The 27,019-nt window shown below is 39.0% G+C and overlaps 1 protein-coding gene across 1 annotated transcript in view; it reads left to right on the top strand.

Annotated features, from left to right (window-relative positions):
- LOC104509421 (versican core protein-like) overlaps positions 1-22,834 on the top strand; it is a gene marked incomplete at its 3' end in the record, with an annotated part of 25,135 nt that extends 2,301 nt beyond the window's left edge. The window contains exons 2-4 of the mRNA XM_010151355.1: positions 11,619-11,984; positions 22,418-22,592; positions 22,707-22,834. Coding sequence (XP_010149657.1) covers positions 11,619-11,984; positions 22,418-22,592; positions 22,707-22,834 — 669 coding nt within the window. The remainder of the gene's footprint in view (positions 1-11,618; positions 11,985-22,417; positions 22,593-22,706) is intronic.
- Positions 22,835-27,019: the final 4,185 nt, after the last annotated feature.

Raw genomic sequence — 27,019 nt, 5'->3', positions numbered from 1 at the left:
TCTGGGCTTGGCGTGTAGGGCAGAACCTCACGTTCGGAGCTTTCAGCTGGCTCTGAGCAGAGCAGCAGGGTTTGTCGTCTTGCCAGATGTGGAAGTAGGTACACTGCCTCTTGTCATGACAGGATTGCAGTGAGCTGCTGAGGGCAACTGGCCTCCCATTGGTGTGTGCCAACCAGGCAGGGCTGGTGCGGTGGAGCAGGTGGTGGTGGCAGCATGCAACCAGCCCTGTTTGGGAGACACTTTTCCAGGAAAATGGAAATCCGTAATGCTTATTTTGGCAAATTTCCTTTATTCCCCTGTTTCTGGACCCAAAAGCCAAAGTTGGCTTCTGGGGAAGAAGGGAGATAAAGTGTATGGGTAAACACGGAAAACTAAACTTGTAAACAGTTTGTTCTAGATTCTTGTTTAGCTGTTGATGTCGCCAGTGTGTGACGCGTGGGAAATGCGTGTGGACGGAACGTCTCAAAAGCAGGTCTGGAGCCACTCTGCCTTTACAGGGCCAGAGCTTCCGCATTGTCTTGCGGGTGGGTCCAGCATTTACCAGTTTGGAAGACGGGGAATTCTGTCGGTCGTCTTCTTGTGCTCTCTTTGGGGTGCTTGTGTTACTGAAGGAACTAGTCTGCAGTGGTTTTGGTCCTTGAGGCTTCCAGGAGCTTCAGGATACAAGCTTTGCTTGAAGGGCCTTCTAGTCTCTGCACATCTGCAGGCTCAGTGTGACCTCTCTTTTTTCAAAATGTTGTGTAATAATGAGGATCATTTAAGTGTTTATCTAAGCAAATGTGAGACTATTTCAGAGCTGTTCCATTGCATTAAAAGGATTTCGATGTCCGCAGCTCTTACCTTGTGCAACCTCCTCACTTCTACAGGGAGTTGCTAGGGTGTACATAGTATACCAGGGCATAGTATAGATTTTTGAAGTTAGCTATTAAATAGACACTTTTGTTTTCTGCACGTACAGTTCGGCTTGTGTAAGTCTAGGGAGAGATAAAACTCTGCCCGGCTGGTGTTGGTGGTATGTGTTGGAGTGTTCACGAAAAGTGTTATGGCAGATAGGGCTCAAACTGAATGAAGTCAAAGAAGTCCCCGTTCTTCTTTGAGACTCTGTCATAAAAAGTGCAGATTGCATGAAGTTGATATTGCAAAATAAGTAATATCACGTTATACACTCAGCTCTATTGGACGGTGTCTGATGAGGCGTCTTTGGCAGTGTGCAGTCTGCTCTACGGAAAGCAGCTGTATTCTTTCCCCCACGCCCTGGGAATAGGTTGCAGCATATGTTTCCCAGTGTAACCAGCTGGCTCTGGACATCCATGTATAAGGAACGAAAAGCTCTTGGGTTTTCAACCCTTTTGGGTGGGAATTTTTAACATGATGCTGTTATGTTAGAGATTGCCTCATTAGAAAGGCTTGGTTTGAGATGTTTTGCATCTTTTCTGAACTGTTCAGCCGTTGCAGGATAGATGCCAATTCACACAGACTGATGTGAAGTTTGGGCTGCAGCTGTAAGCTGCGGAAAAAGCTTTCCTGAGATCGGACACGTCCCCAGCAATTTTCTGAAGATGTTTCTCTGTGTGTCTTGCTATCCTGTTCAGTATAGCTTGTGGAGGTTTGTGAATATATTAGTTGATGTTTTAACCCTAAAAATTTATGTGTAGGTACTAAAGAACTAAAATGTTAATGTAAAAAATGCTAAAATACATATGTGCAATTCAAGTTCCATAGTTATGGAACACAGTGTACCTATTAAATCTCTATTTCACTGTTCATTACAACAGTTCAACTGTAATCTCTCTTGGGCAGGAAAAAGATATCAGTTCAGGTTACTTGCACAAGTAAAAAACTCAAGTAGCTTATTTTGACAGAAATATCGTGAGACTTGGGGTTTTATGATAAAAATTTTTCAACAGGAGTGTTTGACAAGCTGTTGCTGAAAGTAATTTCTTACATTGGCTACGTAGTACATATGTGTAACTGTATGGAAGAGGGACTATTTATAAACTCATTATAACAGTTCACATTTATGGGAATTGTAATGCTTTTGTTAGCATACTTTTGAAATGTTAAGGATATTTACGGACTCAACATGTGTAACTAAGAACTGGAATAAAAATGAAGATATGCTATTATGAATATGCAATGTATATTGTTATGCACACAGGATACATGAGGAGAACTTTTAAGCTGTTAGAAGGTGGAGCATGTAAAGCCAGCAAGAATCAAAACCAAAGGGAACTGACATGTCTTGAGTATCGCTCTAGACTCCATAACCAGAAACTCATTATGAGTCTGTATTCAGTAGGGACACATTGTCATTAAAACAAATTTCCACCATAAAATATTGTATGGAGAAATCTTGAAAGCAGGACATCATCTGGCAACCTATTTGCAGATGGGAATGATCATAGAATGGATGTTGACTCACCATCAAAATACACACGAGTTTGTCATGGGAGCCCCTTCTGACATGAACTGGGTTGTTAGCTGTTGCTAAATGACAGGGGAGTTTACGTTAAAGAGGTTGGATCTGAACTGTCAACACCACACAAGGAAAAAGTCATCAGATTGTACTAATACACTCCTACCACTGTATGGGAATAAATTTAAATCTGTGAACTCAGTGACAGAAGATCAATGCGTTAAGAATTATCCACTGTCCTGCTTAACAGCTTTTTTAAGTAGATGACTGCTGCTAACATCAATTACAAATATTGGTGTACTGAGTTACAGCACTTGATAAGGACACAATGCAATACTAACCATTTACTCCTTTGTTCTTTATTTGTAGGTCAAGATGTTGTTAAGTATAAAAACTATCTTATGGATGTACTCTACATTAGTTCTAACATATATGCTACATAAAGGTAAGTCTGTCATACACAGAACCATGCATTAAAATTAATTTTAGCGGTCTGATTGGTAGGGTGCTTTCCAAGGCTCAGGAGATTCATTTTCTGGTCATGCCGCTGCCACTTTTTTTGCTGCCTTGTGTATCTAACTTTGTGTCTGTGTTCTCCTCATTGCCTTACTGATTCATACAGAAAACTCTTGATGGGTAGGCATGTTTTTCACAAGTTTTTACATACCTGTCTGATGTCTGCTGAGGTTTGTATGTGCCATTACTATAATTCAAGTAGTAATAAAGGAAGTGCCATAGGATAAAGCCAAATAGATTGCCTTCTCCAAATACTCAAGAATGCATTTTAATACTTTAATGTGTGCTTTGGAAATGTTGGGCCTGTTGACCAGGTATGTCTCACACCTTCATTTTCCATGATCCACTGTGGAGCTCCCTGCAGTAGATGAGGCAAGAGCTGATGGCGGGGTTAATGTTAGTGGAGGGCAGACACCTTCCATGAGGTGTTCAGCCTGGTGCCATGGACGGAGCAGGAGCAGGTTCCTGAGACAGGCCTAGCCAGGCTGCAAAAGTGGGGAATGGAAGGTAGAAGGTTTTGGGCTACATGAATACTGACTTGGCATCTCTCCCAGTCAGTCTCAATGCATGTGCTCATGTATGTTGTGCCACAACAGCCTTTTGGTTCTATAGGTCACAGCTTGCACCCTCTCTGTATTCAGGGTGCTGAGTGCAAGTGGGATACAGGGGAAACCAGTACCCAGTTTCTTCTTTACTCTGTGGTCTGTCTTGGAGCAGCTGGGAACACGTCTCTGAAGTGGGCAGTCTGGCTGCCAGCCTCCTCTTGGGGGAGGCTGCCATGAGCTAGCCTGGTGCCAGGTCTCTTGGCTGCTGGGGTCTGGAGCAAGGACATGTTAGGGCACCTGCAGGTCTTCTCTTCCGGTGGAAAGGAGGAGGCCTAACTACTTCTCTTGGTGATTACATGCTAACATTAAAGTATGTATTCGTGTGTGGTTGCCATGGTTATTTGAAAGTCTGAGTCAAGCCTTTAGTAAGCAAAAGGTCCCTACAGCTGCTGCAGACTCACAGAATTAGGGTAATAACTTTCCCAAGCCTCAAAGAAAGATATTGCTTGAGTGGTGTAGTGTGTGGGGTGTGGGTTTTTTTTTTTTTTAATTATTCTTTTCTTTCCAGGAATTACTCAAACCGATTTTAGCCTTTGGGAAAACTAAAGGTATTTTTTTACATTCTTTTTCAGCTTGGACACTGTTCCTAGCAAAGTGACATAAAGGAAAGGAAAGGAAAAGACTATTGTGCTTAGTCGAACCACCAAAAAAAAAAAACCAAACACCATGGCATGGGCGGGTTTGTTTTTTTTTTTTTGGTTGTTTTTGTTTTCCCCTCAAGCAGGTTGGGAGCACCATCTTTTACTGCTTCCTACCACCACATTCTCCTTAAAACTGGTTTCATTCTTCCATTCTTCATTAAACATGCAACAGGCCAGGACAATTAGATGTCTTCAGGGACAACAGACCCAAAGTTTCAGGCAGGGAGCAAGCCACTAAAACTGAGCTTCCATTTCCTTATTTGTGAAGGGATGAGACTCATTTGGTTATTAAATGTCACGAATTTTTTTTTTAACTCCCTCCAGTTTTTTTTACGTAGTCAGATATCTTTAAGTGTCGACTGATGTATGGATCTTGGATCCACAGCTGACATTTAATGATTTGTTCAGACAAAGCATTTGGAGGGGAAAAGTAAGTGATTGTCAGAAGAGGCCATGGACTTGCAATGTGTGAACTTGGAAGTTTTTATTTGATAAGCTAGTTTTACTTAAAGGTCCTTGTAAGAAAGATGGAGAGAGACTTTTTACCTGAGCAGGATAAGGGGCAACAGTTTTAAGCGGGAAGCGAGTATGTTTAGATTAGGCATCAGGAAGAATTTCTTCATGGAGAGGGTGGTGAGGCACTGGAACAGGTTGCCCAGAGAAGCTGTGGATGCCTGGGAATGTTCAAGGCCAGGCTGGATGAGGCTTTGAGCAACCTGATCTAGTGGAAGGTGTCCCTGCCCATGGCAGGGGGGTTGGAACTAGGTGGTCTTGAAGATTCCTTCCAAACCAAACTACTCTGTGATTCTAAGTTACAGCTTTCTTTTAAGGTGGAAGTTTGTGTTTTAAGCAGGAAAAGGAAGAACTGCTAGCAATAATTAATCTGCTTCATAACAGAGTAAATGATAATAGATCGCCCACATGAGGAGAGATCTAAAGATAGGATTTAACCTGAAAATTAACTTTGGTATGGAGAACATGTAAGGAGAGAGAATAAATAAGGCAAAGAAATCTGACAAGAAATTTAAACCTAACATTTCTGTTGTGACCTATTGAAACTCTTCATGTTTACTTAGAACACAGTTCCATGTTCAGTCTAATTGCACGTACATTTTGGTACTAGATAGAATAGTCCTGCCCCTTTTCCATCTCCTGGTGCTAGTTTTTGTACTTTCCTTTGTGCTGACACTAGTATTTATGTGGGTATAGGGCCAGGTGAATCAGTTGAATGACCTGTTTGAAAGCATGCGGCATTTCTTGTAGATTATTTTGCCACTAGGTCAGACTAGATCGCTGCATTGTGCAAATGCTAGCGCTGGCAGAATTCAGGTATTGGGAGTTCATCACTGCAAGTGGGGAGGAGTGGGATGGACCCTTAGGGCTGAAACATGGGATAGCACCTCTAGATCACCCCTGACTTAATTCACATCTTACTACCTCTTATATGGCTCATGTTGTCTCCAGAGTACAATTTTTAGTACTTAGGCAAGTTCCATATGAATGTCCAGGTAAGGGATTCTCAGGAATACAAACCAGGTTCTAACTGGACCTTATTTGTCTGCATCTTTCAGAAGGTATTGAGGAAGACGCTTATGTTCCTAGAATACAGTGTGAACTTTATGGGTTTTAGTTGTGAAGCTGGGGGCCATACTTTGCCATAGAGAGTATTAAATATGTTCAAAGTATGGCTATGGTGGAGAAGACAAAGATGAAAAACTTCTTCATGAGTTGATCCAACAGAGTCTGTGGGATCAACACACATCCTTCTCTTTTGTAGCAAGGCCAGTTAGTTTGTGTAATAACATTTGAGGGTGAGTGTTATAAGTTGATACACAGTCTTTACAAGTACAGTTGTTTTTTTCTTTGTTAAAAAATTCTCTAAAAATAAAATATATCTCTGTATTTTGAAGAGGTAGACATCTTGAATGTGAACTTTTTTTTAAAGCTTGAATTTGAATATAAAATCTAAGCCTTGAAATCTTTCAGAAAACACAGATTCCCATGTTTCCATTACCACAATGTATTGGATCACTCCCTGTGATTTAATTAAATAGTCACTTCAATATGATGGATGGCAGTATTTCCTTTAGAAGGCTTTCAGGCAAATTTTTTCTGAAAGTTTAAATTTTTCTTTTGAGAGTTATAAGAAAAATCTGTCAAAATCATCAGTTATTTTAAAATTGTAAATCCTGGAGTCTGTGAGTCTTAATATTAAATCAAAACAAAACAAAGCTTAATTTAGAACACAGCAAGTGAGAAGTTTGCAAAATTTTGTGTGTTCACTCCTAGTCATTATTCCTGGTTTTGCTTTCTCTTCCACTCCCATCTCTGTGAATGATCACATTCATAAATACCTACCATGTTTGTATGACATGCTTGTTAGATTTAATGTAGCAACAAAAGTATTTTTCCTTTGAGTGCAAATTAAAAATGGTTTTGCATGTCTCCTTTAAGACTTTAAATTCTCAGAAGATGTGTGTCAGGAAGGCAGCAGGAAATACGGCGTAAGCTTCTGGGGTCATGGGAATGTCCCTCTGCGAGACCTTTGCTGTTTGCTCTGGTACAGGTGGAGGATTAATGACAGAACTTCATGAGCAATCTTTAGTCCTGCTGCTAGTGTGGCATTTATTCACTTTGAGCTGGCTGGTGTTAGGATACTGTAGTTTACAATCTGGACTTCATGATTATGACCAATGTTGGAGTTTCTTACCCATTTTAAATCACTATTTGTCATGTCATGAGTGAGTATGCTTTCGTGAAAGCCTTTCCTAATCCGTAAGACAGTAGAAATGCCCTAGATTGCAGTGTTTGATATGTTTTTTCAAGGTTATATAAATAATACACCAGTTTAAACATCAGCTTATATGATCATGTTTGTTCTATATGTACTATAAGATACATGTGTACCTGCCTGTGATGTCCACATGTGTTATGTTTAGTTCTGCAGCTGAGACATTTGTCTGGTTTCTTGCGAGTTTCTTACAGAATCTGAAAGTAGTTGGTTCTTCATCACTTTATGCTCCTTCTCTTATGCTGCTTGCCTAGACCGCAAATCACCTGGTAAAGAACTTAGCGAGGGTTTTTGTTGGGTCTCAGTCTGTTACTTCTGCTGTCAGAATTTCATAAAAGTTTGTGTAAGTGGTGCATTCATTTTAATTCATCATTATCTTCATTGAAAGATTTATGGTTAATGAGAAGGCTTCTCTCAAGTTCAGTGTTAGTAGTCAAGATTAGTGGAACACATACTGTCATTGATCATGCCTACTAATGCTGGCAGGCACGGCAGTATGCCATATGTCTAGGCAGGTTTTTGATGAACTAAAAAATGAGATGCAATGTTTTGTCTCATAAATTTGGTTTAAAATAAATAGAAACTTTTATTCTTTAAGCATTTTTTTTTGTCTGCATATTCAGTAGCAACGTTCTGTGCAGTTAAGCTTAATTACCTAGCAAAATTGCTCATATAAGCATTGTCACTTCATGCAGGGCATCTTTTTCTTCAGACTGTCTTGTCCTATTGGTCTGGTATTACATTACTTTTAATGAAATACCAAAGGGCAGAATTCTGTCTTTTTTTTTTTTTTTCCCTTTAGATTTTTATTTTAAGAGTTTTGCAATGTTTACACCAAAAAATGTAGAATTTTAAAGAAACTTTATTTTCAATCAAGAAGTTCTTCTGTAGTTTGTCACCCACTTCAAAAGAAAGATACCAAGCTCTGGGTCATCAGCAAGCTGACTTTGCAGCTGAAATGGTAGACTGGGAAGACCGAAGGTAGTTTTGCTAGGGGGAAAAAAAGGCATGAAAAGCCAAACTGGAATTTTAATTTTGTTAAAGAAAAGGTGTGCCACGTGCCACCGTCCTCTTGATAAACTGGTACAAATGTGTAGCTGTAGCTTTAGGCTTGGAGGAAAATAAGCTAGTAATAAGTTGTGGCAAAATCTTACCCAGTAAATTAGACCCGACTGAACAGTTGGGACTAACTTACTGTCTTCTGTCAGGACATTGTGTGGGAGAAGTTTTCATTCTGCTCCTGCTGCCTGTCTGATGCTGGAGATTTTTAATATTTAAACACGGAGAGACAACAAAAATACCTAACTGCTAAGGTACGCTGTCTACTGAGTCTGCCTGTGATCTGACTGCATTCTGCTGCTCTCAGCCCAGCTCTGTAGTCCCATCATCATGTTCAAATCTCCCATTGACTTTTCTAGGAGTTCTGCCAAGATATGTGTTTGTGGCCAGGTGATTTGGACTTAGTTATGTACTTTATTTCTTTATTGTTTATGTATTTTTCCCTAATAGATTAATTATGCATGAGTGATACATATTATTCAGAAACAGAACAAAATGCTTACATTAATTGCCAACCAGCTTAGTCATTTTAAAACCATACTCTTATTTAAGAGTACACGATGTTAGAATTATTCTAGGCCCTACATGGTGAGGTAGAGATATGCTATAAACCAGCATTGGAAAGAAAACGCTTTTCTGAGCTTGTGTCCCAGTTTTCAGTTACAAAATGGTGGGTGTTTTTTTCATATTTTTGCCTGCCATGTCCCTTCTGAAGAGTAACTTCTCACATACCATTGGTAGTGGTTGAAAAGGAGACATAACATGGAGTATAAGGATAGGGAAAATGCTAAAGGAACAAAGGAGCTATATGGATGCATAGAAGATATTGATGCTTTCTGCACTGGCCAGTAAATTCTGCTTGACTAACGTGTACTGCTGCAAGAAAACTTCCAAGCTTTTTGGAATTGGGCAGGAACATCAATTAATCATACTGTTCATTGCCAAATAGGACTTTGTTTGTTTGTTTGTTTTCCAGTAGGGAAGAGCTGCTCACCTCTTCTTCTCCCCCCTGGACAAAATGAAGAGTACTTTTGTATAGTGTTTTATAATGCTTCTTATGGTTAGATGGGCATATTTGTAGCTACATGGTCTCCTACTCTGGGATGTAGCCCAATTTAGGATACATCTAGTTTGTATATCATGATGATATGGGTTGTTTGCCAAGGATTTCAGCCTGCTGAAGTGAAGACACAAATTATGGAGAGGCGAAATTTCCTAAGGGTTCAGTGCTGATACTCCAGATCACTCATAACCAGAAACGTTCTCAAAAGTTTATTAAAATTCTGTCAGTCAGGATAATTATAACTAGGTCATTTTTCATTTAAGAAGTTCCTGTAATGTATATAAATGACAGAGATCATAACAAATAGTAAATATTTTGAGATTGATTTTAATCTCCCACCTGTGCAATTTGGCATCCAACTGATAGGAGTGAGTATTCATTCTGTTCCTTTATCTCTACCCACTGTAACTCAGTGAAGTTTCAAGAAATTAAAAGTGATATAAAAAGCAATGTATTTTCAGTACTGTGTATCTTCAGGATAAAATCAGACCTTTCTAGTTTTTATCAATCAAACAACTCTAGGCTGAGTTTTTATTTCCTTATGGAAATAATTAAGAAACAATGACAAGAAAACAAACAAACAAAAAATCCTACCCAAACTCAATGGATTTTTCTTTTCCTAAAGAAATGTGTATGCAGTCCAAGGTTTTGAGCTAGTCTCTAGGCTTCAGTAACTTCTACAGGCTTGTCTTCAAGCCTTCTGAATTCTCCAGTCTTCGGTTTTATATTGGAACTCTTTTTGCCTTTCCTTGCTTTACAAATAGATCTTTGCTGGGTCTGAGCCCAAAGTGTGTGAAGTGATTAGTTTATTTGACAATTTGAGTTGTATCATCATCAGTCTCTGTGAGTTAATGGAAGAATGAAAATCTCAAAGCATGCCTGAATCACAGAGTGAGCATTTTGCTGGTAAAGGTGCTCAGACAGTGCTGTTCCATGTGAACTTTTCATTTGAGTTTTGGGTGCAACACAGGTATTCTGACACAGCACTACCCATTTTTGTTATACTCTCTGTGGTCTAATCAGTTTTGATACACTCAAGATGACTGTATCTGCATTGTATTCACAAGAAATTCTAGTAGGTAGGCATGAATGGAAAGAACCTGAAGACTTCCTTTCAGACTTCTGGGTCTTCCTTGGTCAGTCCATTTTTTGTTTGTTCGTTTTTCTAGTTATTACTTCATTATTTAAATCCTTCGTCATCAGGCTGATTATTCTTGTATTGAGCCTTTTTAGATAATACTAATAATACTTTATTCTGTATAGAGTGATCTGTCTGTTAAAAATGATCAACTTAATGAGCAATTTTCCCTTTTTTGCTTTTCTTCTTTTTTTTTTTCCCCCCACCCAAATCTTCTGCTCTTTATGGAGAGATGATATTTTTGACAATAGAGAAATAGCTAATGTGCTGGTGTCTCCTATTCCATGTGTCACTCTCTTGGTGGCTAGTATTTGAAGTTAGTGTATTTCTAAACTTTATGAATCCTAACTCACTTCAAATTCATTTTCAGCCAGTTCCACCTTCCATAAAGCATTAGAGTGCAGGACAGTGAAAGAGGGAAGATAGAAACAGTTGCGCATCAGCTTTTAATCTTAAACCATTATGTAGGGTGAAATGACATCACACAAAAAAGTAAATCTAACAGAAATCCTCTCTTCAGACATGTACTGTGTGCACAGTGGATGAACAGTAGTCAGCTTTCCCCTCAGGATATTGTCAGATGGAAGCATTTCACTGTAAAGTGTTTGCAGCTGGAGATGTTACAAAAAATGATAAAGGTCCTATCATGTGAAGTCTGAGCCAAGCAGGGACTTTCTGTGCACTCTACTTCCTTCTTTGCTTTATCATCCTGAAAGACTTTATTTCTGCAGTGTTAAAGTCCCTGAGGCTACACAGAAATAACTTTAGAAGAATGAGTATTTGGGAGAAACTCACTGGACAGGCTTTTGTTTCAGCACGTATGTGAAAAAGAGTTAACTACTGAAAGAATAACGGAGTAAGGGATGCCATGGATACAAAGTTGTGGGCTACGTGTTACTCTTAGGGCAGGAGCAAATGAACAAGCTTCTGTGAGGTAAGGCAAGGTATGAGCGTCAGTTGCTCCCCTGTACGCATGCTTTTGGCCAGCAATAGATGCGGGGTAACTCACCATCTTTCACTCAGAGTGTTCTTCCTCCTATGCAGTAAAAAAACCCATAGCTCTTGCAGTTCATTTTTCATCTAAAATTTCAAAACAGTTTCCAGAGAAGGCCAGTAACTCAGTGACTATAACACATGGAGAAAGTAAGACATGAAGCAATGAATTAAACTTGCGCAATCAGCATGGGGCTCCGTCAGCAGCCTAGGATACTGGTGCAAACTCTTTTTTAGCTTAAATTAATCTGTTCTGTTACAAATCAGCAAAGTTTCATGATTTCTGGTCTTACATTTAATTGTTATTTAATAATGCACATACATGCAGTTGTTTCCAATTTTGCTGTTCCACTAATATGATTTCTCCTTTTTTTTTTCCCTTTTTTCTAGTTAAAGCAGAAAAAAAAACCCTGGTAAAGGGATCCCTCTCCGGAACTTCAGTCCTGCCATGCTTCTTTTCAACCACACCCACTATAGCCTCCAGCTATGCAGCTGAATATCTTCGAATCAAATGGTCAAAGGTGGAACTGGATAAAAGTGGCAAAGATGCAAAAGAAACCACAGTCCTGGTGGCCCAAAACGGCAACATCAAAATAGGTCAAAGCTACAGAGACAGAGTGTCTGTTCCGACCCATTCAGAGGAGACTGGTGATGCTTCGCTGACTTTCTCGAAGCTGCGAGCAAGTGACGCAGGGGTGTATCGCTGTGATGTTATGTACGGAGTTGAAGACACACAAGGCATCGTGTCATTGGCTGTTGAGGGTAAGAAGTTACCTATTTCATTTGTAGTCACCAGTGATTCCAGTTGAAACAGTAAAAGTTAGTAATTAATGATGATGAGAGCATCTAAGGGACTGCCTTAGCAATCTACCCTTTCTTTAACTGTTCACTCTTCCTATTCTTTTTGTCTTTTATTTATTCTTACGACTCTTTTCCAATTCATGTCTTTCTCATTTCTCATACCTTTAGGAGGCTACTTTTGAATCCTGGAACAAATGCTGTCTGCTTATTTCCAAAGTAGTGTGATACTTTGGATTTATATCTTTTGCCAGACAAGCTCCATCTTTTACTTGTTGGTTTGGTTTTGGGGTGTTTTTTTGTGGGGGTTGGCTTTTATTTTTTTTAGGAGCTACCTGTAAAGCCTTCTCATACTGTCCCTTTTGAAACCCGGTGTGCATTGTGGTACTATACCTGTCTGAAAACATCGGTGTCCTTACAGGAAGACAGACTTGTCAGGCAGAGGCAGTTTCTTTTTGTTTGTGCAGGGTGAAAAGAAGCAACTGCCTTGCTACTGGAGTTGTGGCTGGCCTGTCTTGCCACTTGATGTACAAAACCATAATGCCAACAAAACTGGGAGCCACTCTTTCTGTGATAGGAACATCAAGCACTAAGGAAGAGTTTCTTTTGTCCCAGTAAAAAAGGATGAATAGATAGGAGGAAACCTACCTGGCAGAAGCTGCAGGAAAGCAAGTAGGGGATGGATGATGCAGGGCTAAGAGTTTACTTGCCATCACTGTAAGGAAATAGCCTCCAAAACGTTGAGGGGGGAGAAGTGTACATGTAAAGAGATGGTAGAGACAGGGCTTTCAAAAGCATGCAAGTGGCAAAAGCAGCACCTGATCTATAGGTGTTTTTCTCCTATGGCCTTGCTTATACAGCATGGTAAATACAGCAGAGACTGCTACAAAGGCTGGTGCTGTATAGCCCTTTCAGTCTGGCTCTGAGCCTGAGCTAACAAACTGTGCTGAAAGCAGGACATATTAGCCCAGGCTCTGTGCCACGTACATGCAAATCCTGGACCCAAATTACTGTGTGAGCTTAGAACAACACTGTGCTGTGTGGGTGTACAGCTTGCCTGAGCCTTTGTTTAGACTCTGCCTTGCACTCCTTTGCACTTAGGTGTTTTTTGAAAGTTCAGTATTTACTTAAATGACTGAATCCCAAAGCAAACATTAATATCTGCTGCTGGAAATTATGGTTTCGGCTAAGATTTTTTTTGTTTTCTTGGTGGTGAGCTTAATAATGCATTGTTCTTCCAATATGCTTAGTCTAACTTGAATGATCTTTTGTCATTGATTCAATGAAAGGTTTTGAAGGTGTGCTCTTAGTTTGAAAATACAGTAAATCAGTGCAACCATTAATGTCTATATAACTTAATAAACTGTTTCGTCCTAATGGCAAAAGCAACCCTGGTTTGAACATATGTTTCAGTAACTAGTGCACCTTGCATTTCTTAAATTCAAATGCTCTCTTGACTATATATCCAGGAGCAGCATATTTTTACTATAGTAAAGAATCTCCTGATTTATGGCAGTACTTCAGCTTCTGTACTTAGTGTTCCTGCCAAACTCTGCAATGAGATGAGCTGATCATGTTTATTTTTTAATTGAAATAAAATTTTACACACTCCACTTTCTTTCTGTAGCTGTTCTTTTCCTTGGTTACTTTAGTGTCAACATTTCAGGAGGGGAAAAAGCCGTATCTTGACCCAAATGGGAAAGAGCATTATTAGTGTCATTTCTGCACTCCATTTGCTATTTTCTGTGTTAAGGAAACAAATCCATTTATCAGACTCAAAAAGATTTCATGTGAATGTTGCTGCTCAAATCATCTTCTCTTGTTTCAGTAGAGCTTTATGCCTTTTGTTCTTTTTGTGTGATTCGATCTTTTATTAAAAAAAAAAAAGCACACAAACAAATTACTTTTGGGACTAATGTGTTTTTTATTTCAGTTGTGTGTTCTTTTTGAATCTGCACCCTAAAGTGATAGCAACTGGAGAGACGTGATCTGCTGTACACTCTGTGCATTATTCACTGCCCATTATTAGCATGGTGTGGGAGATCTTTCCATGTTCATTGTGGTAAATTCTGAGCTGGCGGCAGGCATGGTTCAGCACTGTGCTCTGGTCAGCTCTTCCGGGTAGAGCTGGGGCTGCTGCTTGCAGGGCAACACATGAAGTCCCAGGAAAACTATCACCCATTTTGCTATTCTGCATATTTTATGCTCATCAGAAGTGAAACATGCATTTGTGTAGCATTTTTTTCTCTGAGGACTGAGCAGCCATGTGTTGCTTTAGCTTTTCAGTGGATTAAAAGTATGCAGAAAAAGAGCTAATTCTGTCTTAGGTAGTACTGCTTGATCATATAGCTTAACCCTAAATTGAAGCAGTATTGTTTTATTGAAGATAGGACACTTCTGCAAAAATTCCATGCGTGTGGCAATTTAGGTGTGGTAAGAAATGCTTCAGAAAGAAACACTGATCTATTTCTTTAAGTGCCAACACTGTTACATGTGTTAACTCTAATTTAATTCTGCTGTTTCTGAGAAATTTATTAAGTAGGCCAGAACTTACCTGCACTGTTCTGCTGAAGTAGGTGAAATTTGCTCTCTTGTTATTATGATAACTTTATGTGGTTTGTGTACTAGTTTGCTTGGGTATTTCTAACCAATGCAGGACTTGAGTTCTAGATATTTTCAGGATTTCCATTTGTTTTACATACGTTTCTTCATCTGAAACTTTCAAATAAGAAAACACATTTCAACACCATTGAAGCCAGGTAGATAAGCTCAGACAGCTGTGCTGTGCATTGTTCTTCAAATGAACCTTTGCAATATGTTAACTGGGAGAGCTAACACTAATAATAAAAAAATGACTGTAGTTGCTATTTCTAGCCTTTCATTTAGGCATGTTAGAAATATAAAGCAGCTATTCAACCCATTGTGAATCAAATAACATATTATGAGTGATGGAATGTGTTCTGAATAAAAAATGGTATTTCTAAGAAGAATAATTTTGTCTGTAGCATGTAGTTTTATGCAGGTTAAACTGGACAAGCTGAGTAGTTGGTATTTGTCATTGAAAGTAAACAGTAAAACTTTTAATGCCTTTTTTTTTTTTTTTTTGCTGGAGTCTCAAGACCAAGACTGTCCACAAAAGATTTGTGTAGTTGTGCATCTTTTTTTTTTCTGTGTACCTATCACAATGGACAAATTTGATAATTTGGATGTGAATATTGAGACAATTGGCTATTTTTAGATGCCAAATGAACTTTTGAAATTCAAAGAAGTCAGATTTATGTTATGAACAGTATACTAGCTTTACCAAGAAGATGGAATGTAAATACAAAACTGCCTTCTTTGACCATGACAATCCTGTATTTTGGTGCTTTGACTCACTCAAAAGGCTTCAACATTGTATCCTACCATGCTGTAGGATTATTTATATAGGGTTTGAGTAGAAGATTGTGTTTTTAATATAGTCAACTTGACTAATTTATGGTCGTCGCAAACTAGGCAAAAACCAAACTCATGTCTGTACCATTTCGGACAAAAGGTCATTCTGTCCCAATGTCCTGTTCCAATTAAAGCAGCAATAGCTGATCCCTAAGGGCAAATGTAGCTGTTTTGCTCTGTGTGGTCTATTGCTGTCAGAGACTGGTCAGCCATGGATTTTCTGAGGCAGAGGTGTTAGCTTTATGTTAGACAATCCTGCACAGAATTTTTTTTCCCCATTTGCTTTTTGAATATATGTAAACTTTTAGTATCCACAGATGACTCCTGGTTAAGCCACCACTTAACCACAGCTGGTAAAGTTAGTTACTGTTCACAAGGAAGATACACATGTTTAATCACCCACATTGCTTTTGTCTCTGTGTTGCATGTTTCTACTGCATCCTTTTTGGACATATAACATCGTTCTAAAGAATAGCAGGGGCTTGGAAACTGCCATAATTCTGTGCTTTTGCTTTGGTTATAGGCACAACCTATAGGCATTGGTTGTGCCTAACTTGGTCGTTACCGATCTAGGGTATCAGTAGCTGTTTATATTCTGCTCGCTAGGAGCTCAGGGATATCACCAAGGTGATGTGACTTAATGTGGTAGCTTCTATCCACTGAGCAATGCTTGCCTGTATGTGCATCACTAGGTTGTGACAGAGGTGAAATAATTTGATCTGGACTCTGTTTAAACTGCCAGCATTAAAACTACATCTGAACTGCCCTGTTTTCACTAGGGTAATGAGAGTAGTTGTGTTCATGTTACTAACAAGGCTGAATCAGTTTTGTGTATAGTCCTATGGATCTCATGTGGGAAAGTCATAGAATCATAGAATGGATTGGGTTGGAAGGGACCTTAAAGGCCATCTAGTTCCAACCCCACTGCCATGGGCAGGGACACCTTCCACTAGACCAGGTTGCTCAAAGCCTCATCCAGCCTGGCCTTGAACACTTCCAGGGATGGGGCATCCACCACTTCTCTGGGCAACCTGTTCCAGTGCCTCACCACCTTCTCCAGGAAGTACTTCTTCCTGATATCTAATCTAAATGTCCCTGCTTTCAATTTAAACCCATTACTCCTTGTCCTGTTGGGGTGCTATGATATTGGGCAGTAATAAAAACCATCCATGACCAAGCATATTAAAAAAAAAAAAAAATCTGAACAAACCATTCATTTGAGCTTATTTATTTAGCTATTCTCCTTGGAGATGGTTGGCTTCAAAGGGATCTCAGTGGCAAATGAGATCCTTCCAGTTTTGTCACTCTTCATATGTTGCTGGTGAATATTTTTTACCAATAATGGCAGTACTTTATGCTTTTCTTATTGACATTTTGGGACACCACTGTTTTCATGGGCCTCATTTTGATAGTTTCTGCTTGATTCTGGTGGAAGTCTGAGAGAGTTTTTTGTTTGGTTTCTTTTTTTTTTTTTCCTTAAGCTAGTAAAGAAAACCCTAGGCTTAAAATACTGACCTTGTTAATGGAAAGAAGCAGCAATTAGGGAAGAAGAGTAGATGGTAATTCACATTTTCATTTTTATGCAAACTCTTCTTTCTTGCAGGCATTATGATGATAATAAATGGGAGCTGTTTCCAATGTGGGAACATGCCTCTCAATTGTGTTGTTAGCCCTCAGAGATTGTGTGTTGACAACCTAATTGATTTATTCTCTCTGCAGCCAGAACTCCCCTTCATTATCTCTTAAGTATGGCATTTGAAGAGATGCTTTTGTTTAATGTTTTAGACTTATCTGTCTTGAAACCTTACCGCATCTTGATGTTGAACTTCCATGCTTCCTTGCTAACTAAATTAACATGGGCTGCTGCATTTTTAAACTTGTGTTTTACTCTCCTACATCATGGATCCCAAGGAATCTCGCTCTGACTTCTGTAGCTGGGAAGCAAAGAACATAATGTGTAGTGGTCATCAAAGGTTGGGAGAGAGACATTTATTTCCGGGTGAGAAAGCCCCAGGGTCTGTGTGCAATGCACGTCAGCAACAGGGAAGCAAATGTTCTGATCAAGCTGCCCACTCCCTCACGTAGGGAGTGGGAACTTGGCAGCTGATGAGCAGGCTGGTGGGATTTCTGCGTCAGGCTGGATTGAGGACCTTGGGTGGGAGATGTCTGAGACCAGGAGCATGTGGCATGCCTTCATACGCAGAATGGTAGGGCAGAGGGGCCAGTACTAATGGCTAAACCTGTTTCGGGATGTTGGCCATTTCCCTGTATGAGAACAGTTCTGAGAGGCTGTATGGTTTTTTAAAAGTAATTTTAACTTAAGTAGCAGTGCCTTGGCCTCAGTGGACACTTGTGTGACCTAGTATGTTGCTGTGCAGAGATAACCGGGTGGGCCAGGTGACCCCACTGTGTGTTCAGATATTAATACAGACGTAGTAAAGAAGTCCTTCCCCTGAGAAAAATACCATTAAACTCATCGTCAATGGCTTTCCTTATCTGGACCAGTTTGGTCAGAGTAGCTCATGTACACCTGCATGCAGCTGCGTTGCTCTCTCTGGATGAGTGCAAAGATTTTTCACGGAGGAGTAATATGCGAGTTAGTGCAAGCAGGCTCTGTCTCTGGAGAGCAGGAAGCACTGGGCTGACGAGCAGAGGTGCCGGTGTGCACGTTCATCTCCCCACCATGAGAATTTCCCGAGGAACAGTGCAAGGGAGCTCCTGCGAGGAAAGGCCAGCCTGTGCTTCTCAGATTGCCAAAGCCTAAGATACAGAGGTCAGAAGGTGGGTGCAAGACCTCGACTGACGAGCGCTGATGAATTATTCATGCAGGAAGCTGAAAATGCAGCCCTGTTCCTTCCTTTCATAGAATGCTCAGTCCTGTAACCTCTATTTTGGCGTGTGTTTGTGATGTAAATCGTCTTCTGCATTAAAGACAGAGAGGATCACCAAACTGCGCGTTAGCTTTGGCAGTGGGTTGGGTGTTTTTTCAGGGGTCTGCACCCCAGTGGTAAAGGTTTGAACGTAAAAATTAACAGAATAACAACCACTGCCATCATACTGTTTTCTCTTTAGATGTTCTTTGCTGTGTGAGACAGCTTCTGAAATTCAGGATTTGTGTGACTCCAGGAGGGCAGGTTGCAGCAGTGTGAGCTTGCTAGTGTAAGCGAACTGTAACCTATTAGCCATACCAGGAGCCGTTCCCCTGCAGTCCCACGAGGTTTTGCTGCACTGATACCCTGGCAAGTAATAAAGTTGCAACCCAAAGGTTGCAACCACAGAACTAGGGTCTTACCCGTGGAAGTCATAGTCTGTTAGAAGTGAAATACTTTGTTTTCATTTTCTAAGGCAGAGATAAATGATTAAAAGAGATTCTCTCTTTCAAAAGTGAATTTTGGATGCTACAAATTACTTTCCTGAGAATGCTTTTTCTTGCAGATGCTGCTACTCCTTCCTGTAATTACACTGACTTTGTTTGCCAGATGTTCAGTGACAACATTATACTGCTGTAGTCTGTTTTCCAGTTGCTTTATACGTTCCTAGGACAACTCCTTTCTTGCCTTTTCTGTCACAGAGGAAATAGACAAAGAGAAAAAATCCTTTACAAATGTTTTAAAGTGCAAAAACTCGGACAATGGATTTAGCCCGTCTCTCTGTCTAACTGAAACAACCAAAGTCCCGCACTTTAATCTTCTTAGCCCCAGGGGGTCTTCTAATTATTGCAGCTGTTGCACAGGCTTATACATACTGACGTCCTCCTTCCCATTCATCTTGGAGGCTCTTTTATGTCCATTAGCTCCTCACTGGAAATGGAAGAGCCTTCAACTCTAAGAATAGGTGAAGTTTACCTTTTGGATCAGGGTGAGGAGAACAAAGCATTCTCCAAGTTCCTTTCCAGGATTTACAAATGACCGAAGGCTCTTCTCAGCACTGCAAAAGCTACTTTAAATTGGCAGTGAAATTAACTCTTTAGTCCTTCCTTATTCAGGTATCACAGGGATCCCAAACTTATACCAGATAGGAAGGCCAGTTGTTGCTTCCAAGACAGAAGAAAGAAGAGGTGAGATAGCTGGTTGTGGAGAATATGCTCGTGCGTTTTATCAGTAGGAAGCTTTATAAAAAATACAAGTTGAGGGAAATATGTTGCCATCTCCTGCTAAGTTAATGAACCTTTTTGTGGTTGTACTGAGGAGCAAGGCTCTTGTGCTCAGCTGAAGTCATATAGCATCAGTAAAGCCATGACAAAAAACCAAAACAAAGCAAAACCAAATTGCCCAACAAAAAAAGAGGCAATTAATCTGAACTCATATAAAATACATTTTAATTAAGATTAGAACAAAAAATTGAATGAAAAAAATGCTTAATCTACTTGGGTGCTTCTACTTTGACCCTGAGTTACAGAATCAGTGTCAAATATTGTATGCTATGGAAACAACAATGCTACCAAAAAAAAAAAAAAGTTTAAAATATTTGCATATATTTAACAAGAACATGTAGTAAAGCCAGATGCCCAGCTTGTGAATATTATGGATTCATACTTTGGATTCAAGGTAAATGTTTTATGTGCTTCAGTTAGGAGCTCTGTAAAACTTGATGATTTCTTATTTCTAGACCCAGAACACCAACCAGGTCACTTGAACTCACAGTTTTACTTGGTGCTGTACCACTGAATATAGTAATGCTCATTTATACCATCAGGTAACTTGCTGACAGTGTTAACCGATGTTACTAAATTCTGAATACATTAAAATAAATATTTTATTGTATACTATAGTGCTTTTTTTTAAAAAAAAAGTCCAAATAATAATTTTGTTTAAGCTTTTAAATTGCAAAATTAGTTGTTCTTGCCTAACTCTTTTTATGCTGTGAGGTAGTGCTCTGTGTTGAACATGTGGTAAAGGAATGTGTTGTTTAGTGTACACAAAGCCAAAATGTGCACACATGCACATATATCAAAATATATACCTATGTGTATAAAAAAAGTTTTGCACAACTTAAGACCGTGTAAATGGTATGTAATTTTGTCCTTGCCAGGCAATGGAGAATGTTCCTGTAACAGAGAAAGTGCAGGGGCAGAGGAGCTAGTAAAGTTAGCTCTCTGACAATCCCTTTCAATCCCTCCTGGTCCAGACAGTTCACGTCAATAAGGAAATGTGCTTGAGGCTGTGCTTCAGCCTGTCTGCAGTGGTGTGGCCCCCATCCGTGCTGTTACGCTTCTGTGTCTCCCCGCACAGGATGAACATGTATATTGGAAGTTGTCCCTGGTCTTTGCTACCTCCTGAAGTCTGGAAGTTGTTTGGAAGGGTGTTACGGGGCCTGGGCCAAATAATGCAGTGAACTAATCTAACGATTTATCAGTCTTAATGACTGAATTGCAGGCACCTGGAATATTTAATTTAGTAATATAAACATAGCCATTATTTTTCAGGGTGTATTCTTCACTTGTCACTGTTGCCAAACAATTCTTGTGTCCATATGAAGCTGAAATTACGTCGTTGCTTGGAAGAAGCACCGCTCCCATTGGGTTCTGTCAGCAGTTCTGCAGAAGCATTTTATGGGGATGCTAGTGGTCTGTAAGCTTCCAGTTAGTGGCTGCAGCTGGTGTGTGACTCCATATTAAATGATGAAATGTGGGGTTTCCTAGCATTTTTTCTTCTGTTTCCTCTTTCTCTGGTAGTAGCGTTGATAAAATCGGTGTCTGATGTTTGAGGTTTAACCTACCTGTGAGTAGGTTTCAGATAATATATTCTATTTTAATTTCAGAAACCTTCTCGGTGAATCACAACAAGAAGAAAAATACTTATTTGCCATATCCTGGCCTTTAATAAGTGACAAAATTTTACTGAATTTGACTTCATGAGAAAAAGTATTTCTAAATATGTTGGAAACTCTTGAATCAATATTTTGCTAAGTTACCCTTATTTCTATTTATTCATTAGTTCACGGACTTATTCTATCTTTTAACAATGCTATAATAACAAAGGCTTGTAAATTCGTTATTGCTACAACACCACCGTTTTCCCAAACTGTATTACAGTATGTAATTTCCTCATCACGAAGTACTCTAATAAAATCATCAGAGAAAAGGAATATTTTATGGTTTATTTTTCTTGCTGTGTAGCCATTCTGTGTAGTGGATGTTTTATGGTGTTGCAATGCTTCTGAAGATTTTAGAGTGCAATAAGTGAGGTTGAATGTTACTTTTCAGAGATCACCAGGGGACATCGTATTGATGCTAAACTGTAAAAGACACTGACAATAGGGGGGAAGTGATTTTGCAAGGTGGAATATCTGTTTTCTGCCATTCAGAGTGCCCTTTATAGTTTGTTTTAGGTGTGCATGTGCAGCTGTTGCCAGATTATGTATATATAGAAAATAGAATGTGGCTTCTAGACAGATCAGCTAGTGTCAGCTGGCTCTTTCTGAAAGCCTGTTTTTAAGCCCTCTTCTTCCAAGGATCAGATGTGCTTAGTCTTGTCTGGTTGTGCAGTTTGAGTTGTAATTGGATGTGTTGTGTAGGCCAGTAAGACAACATGCCAGGTAGTGCTGTTAACATAGCAACCTTGCCTGCAATACAACTAGCCACCCAGACCTTGTAACTGGAGGATTCGGGGTAACTATGTGATATCATTTTATCATATTTTAGCATTCATGCTCCCTTTTGATCTCCATTTTCTGTAATACCACAGTGAAAATGCCTAGATGTCTTAATTACTTTTTTTTCTGTGTGTACATTGAATATAATTTCACCAACTATTAATAACGAAAGGTTTATATAATTACTGGTAACAGCCACTAGAGGGGGAGACACCATTTATATGATAGCATGTCTTTTAGCCTTTACTCTTTTTATTGTACCCATCTGTTTTTGGCGTTGTAACAGTAACTATGTAAAGTTACAGTATGATGATGGTTGCAGAAACAATGCAAAATGTGTCGCTAATGTAAGTTTTTTGTCTCTTCAGGTGTTGTATTTCACTATCGTGCAGCAACCAGCAGGTATACTCTGAATTTTACGCAAGCTCAGCAGACTTGTATGGACAATGGTGCTGTCATAGCAAGCCCAGAACAGCTGAAAGCAGCCTATGAAGATGGGTTTGAGCAATGTGATGCTGGCTGGTTGTCTGACCAGACTGTTAGGTGAGACATTTAAAAGATCCCTTGACACAGTTTCCCCAAATTGATACGCTTAGCCTGTACAGCCGTAAAATGGTGACTTATCATAATAATAAATATGAGCATGCTGCATTTCAGGTATCCAATTAGACATCCAAGAATTGGCTGCTTTGGAGATAAAATGGGAAAGAAAGGAGTCAGAACATACGGGCGCCGTTTTCCTAATGAAACTTACGATGTGTATTGCTATGTGGAACACATGGAAGGTAAGTTAGGTCCATATTTACTTTGCACTGCAAAATGTTAAAATGACTGCAGATTGTGATGTGGGAAAGCAAACGAATACAAAATTCTGTGTAAAATAAGTTTTGGCTGTTCTGCATCTGAAGAGAATTGCTCAATGAAGGGAACCTACAGTTTGTGGTCTGGCAGACCTTAATTAAAGGCGAATGTGGAGTCTACAAAGAGACAGTCAGGTTTAAAGTTGCTATAGTTAGTGCGGTAGATCTCACAAAAGTTGAAACATCTTATTTTTTGAATGTTATAAAAAGATTTTCAAAGAAATGCATTTAATTTTTGAGAAACTATGTATACAATACGTATATAAAGATGGTATAGTATTGTATTATAGTTCAGAAAGTATGTAATTAAGGTCTTTATGTGTCCATGGCATGAAATTAGACAGATATTTAATTGCAATTCAAGTTTAATAATATCTTTTTAAAAAGAGGCATCTCAGCATCAAAAAGAAACAAGCAAACAAGAACTTTCCAGGGAGGAATTTGGAAGTTCTTTAGTAAAATTCTTTGCAATTCCTTAGTACAACTATAGTCTTTGCAAAAGCTGCTAAGCAAGTGGTTCTAATTCAGCAAAGTGATTAGGATTCTGTCACATGGTGACTATGAGCCATGGATCGTGTTGTGAAGCCCACGGTACCCCGTGACCCTTGGTTAGGCTCTATGATTGGCCCTTATTCAACAGAGTTTGGTGAAAAGAAAAATATGGTTATTTTTTTCTGCAGTTGAGCAGTTCTAACATGGATGAATCTCCTCATTATAGGATGTTACAATAATTTCTTATAATCTCTCTTCTGGAAGTGAATTTAACTATATGATTGCGGTGGGCCTATAGGTACGTTCCAGCCATGAGATATCCTTATGCTTTGGCATGACTATCACTAGTTAAATATTTCTACTTAAAATATAAATGCAGAAATAGCCTTTCATGTCCTGTAGACTATTTTTTTTGGCTTTGTGCTGGGTATGCACATGGGAACTTCATTGTGGTACAGAAATACTTTGCAACCTAAGTACGTTTTCCGTTTACTGTAGTGGTCTGTGTGTCACACTGCTTCTGTCTTGACAGGTTTTTATTCCATACCAATTTCATTGTTCCTTTCTAAAAAAACCTTGTAGTTTCTATAGAATTTATAGTTCCTAATTAAATGACTTCTGGGCTGACCCTTGATGGGTACACATTTTAGTGTTGAAGTCATCAGAACAATAAATTAGCCATGGCTCTGAGTGAGCAATTGCAAAAGTACGGTGCTCAGTGTTTGTTTGTATAATATGTTAGAGCAGAAACAAATTAGAATATGTCTAGTTTTCTCCTGGTGATGACTTATAGAGACTTTAGTCCCTGAAATCAGTGTTTTTCTTTCACCATTAGTAGCTGAGGATCTGCCTAAGACTATGTTCACCTTGGACAGTTATAAAATAGAAGGAATACAAGTCTTGCAAAGACTCAAAAAACATGAGCTTGGGAACTCTGGAAATTAAGTGGTAGGATTTTGTTAGTGCTCTGCACTGTCTTAATATTACTTATGCTCCATCTGTATCTGTCAGTGAGCAGCACATCTGAACACTCCAAGTTCATAACACTGGTCCTCCATCAATCCTTGATGGGATTGAATTTTAAATCATCCTGCATGAAGGCATTCAAATTAAGTTTCCTAGCTTACAAAAAGAAGTTCTGATTAATCTGTATCATTCCTGGATGAAGAGGACTGCCTTGTTCCTTTTCCTCTTAAGAACAGAGAAGCGTAACTAATATGGAGAAGCTTATCCTGGGTGCATCTGAGCCAGCAATTTCTTAGGGTCAAATATTCTCACTGAGCTTTTAAAAATAAAAAAAACCTCAATACTCAAGCATGTTTCACTGAGGCTAATATTCTGTGCTCAGAACAACCTGGAACCAGGCCATGAGGTTCAAAAAGGTTACAGCAACTGTGCAGTTTTCTTTGGTGAGGATGCACATACATAGGTTTTCAATTTCTCATGAACATCAATAGATTCTTCTTTGTTACCAGGTTTCATTTACCAAAATTTATGAGCTGGCTTTCCTCTCTGGATAGCTACACATTTCTCACCTATTGTTGTGGGTGATGATGATCTTTTTAAACATACACATGTATTTATGGCCTATCAGCTGGACTGCAGTAATGTGATCTGCTTGGATCTGAAACCTTTAGTGTTTAAGAAATATAAACTAGCAAAGAATATTGGGGAGATTTGGTCTATCAACCCAGGTAACAATAAGCACATTCCTTTTACCTTCTTCCTTGCATAGTAGCTTCCTGTGGGAAACTGATTAAAACAAATGCACAGTTTCAGCCTTTATTTTAAAGGCTCCATAGTCTGGGACAAGCGTTAAAGACCTACAAGGACTTGTAGGTCTTGTAATGACTGTCATTAGAGTTATACACATATAAACACATATTTTATTGTAATGCAGTGTAGTTTTCTGCTGAGTCCATTAATGATCAGCCATTACAGTAACAATAAATTACCTTTTATAGTGTTAAGACCTGCAAGGGCTTGTAGGTCTGACTTGAAGACAAATTGACCGCTTCACCTATGTGATCCATTGAAACTCTTCAACACCATTACAAAGCCTGTTGTATGGTACCAGAAAGCTCATAGCAATGAGTGCAGGTTCAGAATGAAACTCTGCGGGAGGCAAAGGTTCCTGCGACTTCCATTACTGTCCGTCCCAAAGGCCAGGTTTTTTGACCTTATCATTAGCTAAATGATTCTCAGAGTGCACATTTATAAAAATGTTCTAAAATATTTTCTTGTCATGTTATAATGACATGCAGAGAAGTTAATTTATTCTGTTTAGATGAAGAAAAACAGGTGCATGTTAGGAAGACATAGTACCAAATCATGGTATAGTGCAGGATAAATTATTCTTCAGTGCCTTCATAGAAACCTCAGACTCTGAGCCAGACTTTCTTTTTAAGATGGGGCTAAGGAGCCAAGGTGGCTTTGTCTATATAACAGAAGCAGTTTCTCTAAGAACAAAGGTTAATTTCAAATGGAGAGCTTGTTTGAAGTTACATAGCATCAGTGAGATTGCACCTTTGAATGGCTCATCCACAGAGGACAGAAAAATTAGATAAAATGTCAGTGGAAATTACTGGGAAGTGAATATTTCAGTAAACTAGATCCTGTGGAGTTGGGTTTTTTTGTTGTATTGTAACTCATTTATACATTGATAGAAGACTTAAAGTTCAAGATTTAAGTTTATGCTGAATTTCTGAGTGGTCTGTCCACAAAGGCTGATTCTGCAAGTTATGGCCTTTTTCTTGTAATGAGGGCTCTTAACACTTCTTTAATAACAAAGGACATTCCCAAAGGACATTCCTGGCACTTAGTATACTCTAGAACTGTGCTTAAACATGATTTTTAGCATGTGAACTTGAAAGTTTCTGTCTGCATAGCCTATTCTGACTTAATGCCAAATGTATTAGACTTACTTGCACTAAATAGGTCCTTATTTGGACAGCCAGTGTCAGAGGGATGACTATTCATGGAATAAGATGGTGCTTGATTAATGATATCAAAATCTGGGCCATAATGAGAATGTCATCATGGAAGTCATTGAACAGTTATTGGTCTGTTGGCCGCTATTAGTGTGTTACCCCAGAAGGCCAAAAATGGTGCTAGGAGTTCTTGCAATACATTTCAAAATAAATGTGTATTTAATTTGCAGTACTAATTTGGGTACTTGCACTGAGGATTTGTAGGAACATAATTTCAGTTTTCTTCCTTTCTGGTCATATGAAATCACAAAGTTAGCCAGAGACATGGATTTCTCCTTGAAACACAAACTATTAACTTAAATTAAAACCAGTTGTCTAGCCTAATTCTTACCATTTTCTTGTTCTGAGGAAAGCAAGAGAGATTGAAGACTACAATTTTATATTAAATATTTTGAGTTTTTCTAAAGCATGCAGAAGAATAATTATGAGAAGGCTTTAAAATTTCAGAGCTTCTAGTGATAAGAATAAGAATCTGGAGTAAAAATATCACTAAATAGGTACTGGGCATGGTCTCTTACTACAAACTGATTTACATTTCTCATATTTCATCGCATGTTTCAGTGTACCAAGCATTAACAAAAAATATATAGGATCCTTTTAACTGTGGGAGATGATTTACTAATAAAGA

The sequence above is a fragment of the Eurypyga helias genome, unplaced genomic scaffold, assembly GCF_000690775.1.
Source record: "Eurypyga helias isolate BGI_N326 unplaced genomic scaffold, ASM69077v1 scaffold8305, whole genome shotgun sequence".
Taxonomy (NCBI): Eukaryota; Metazoa; Chordata; class Aves; order Eurypygiformes; family Eurypygidae; genus Eurypyga; species Eurypyga helias.
Note: the sequence above shows the minus strand (reverse complement) of the source record. Positions and strands in the feature narration are given on the sequence as shown.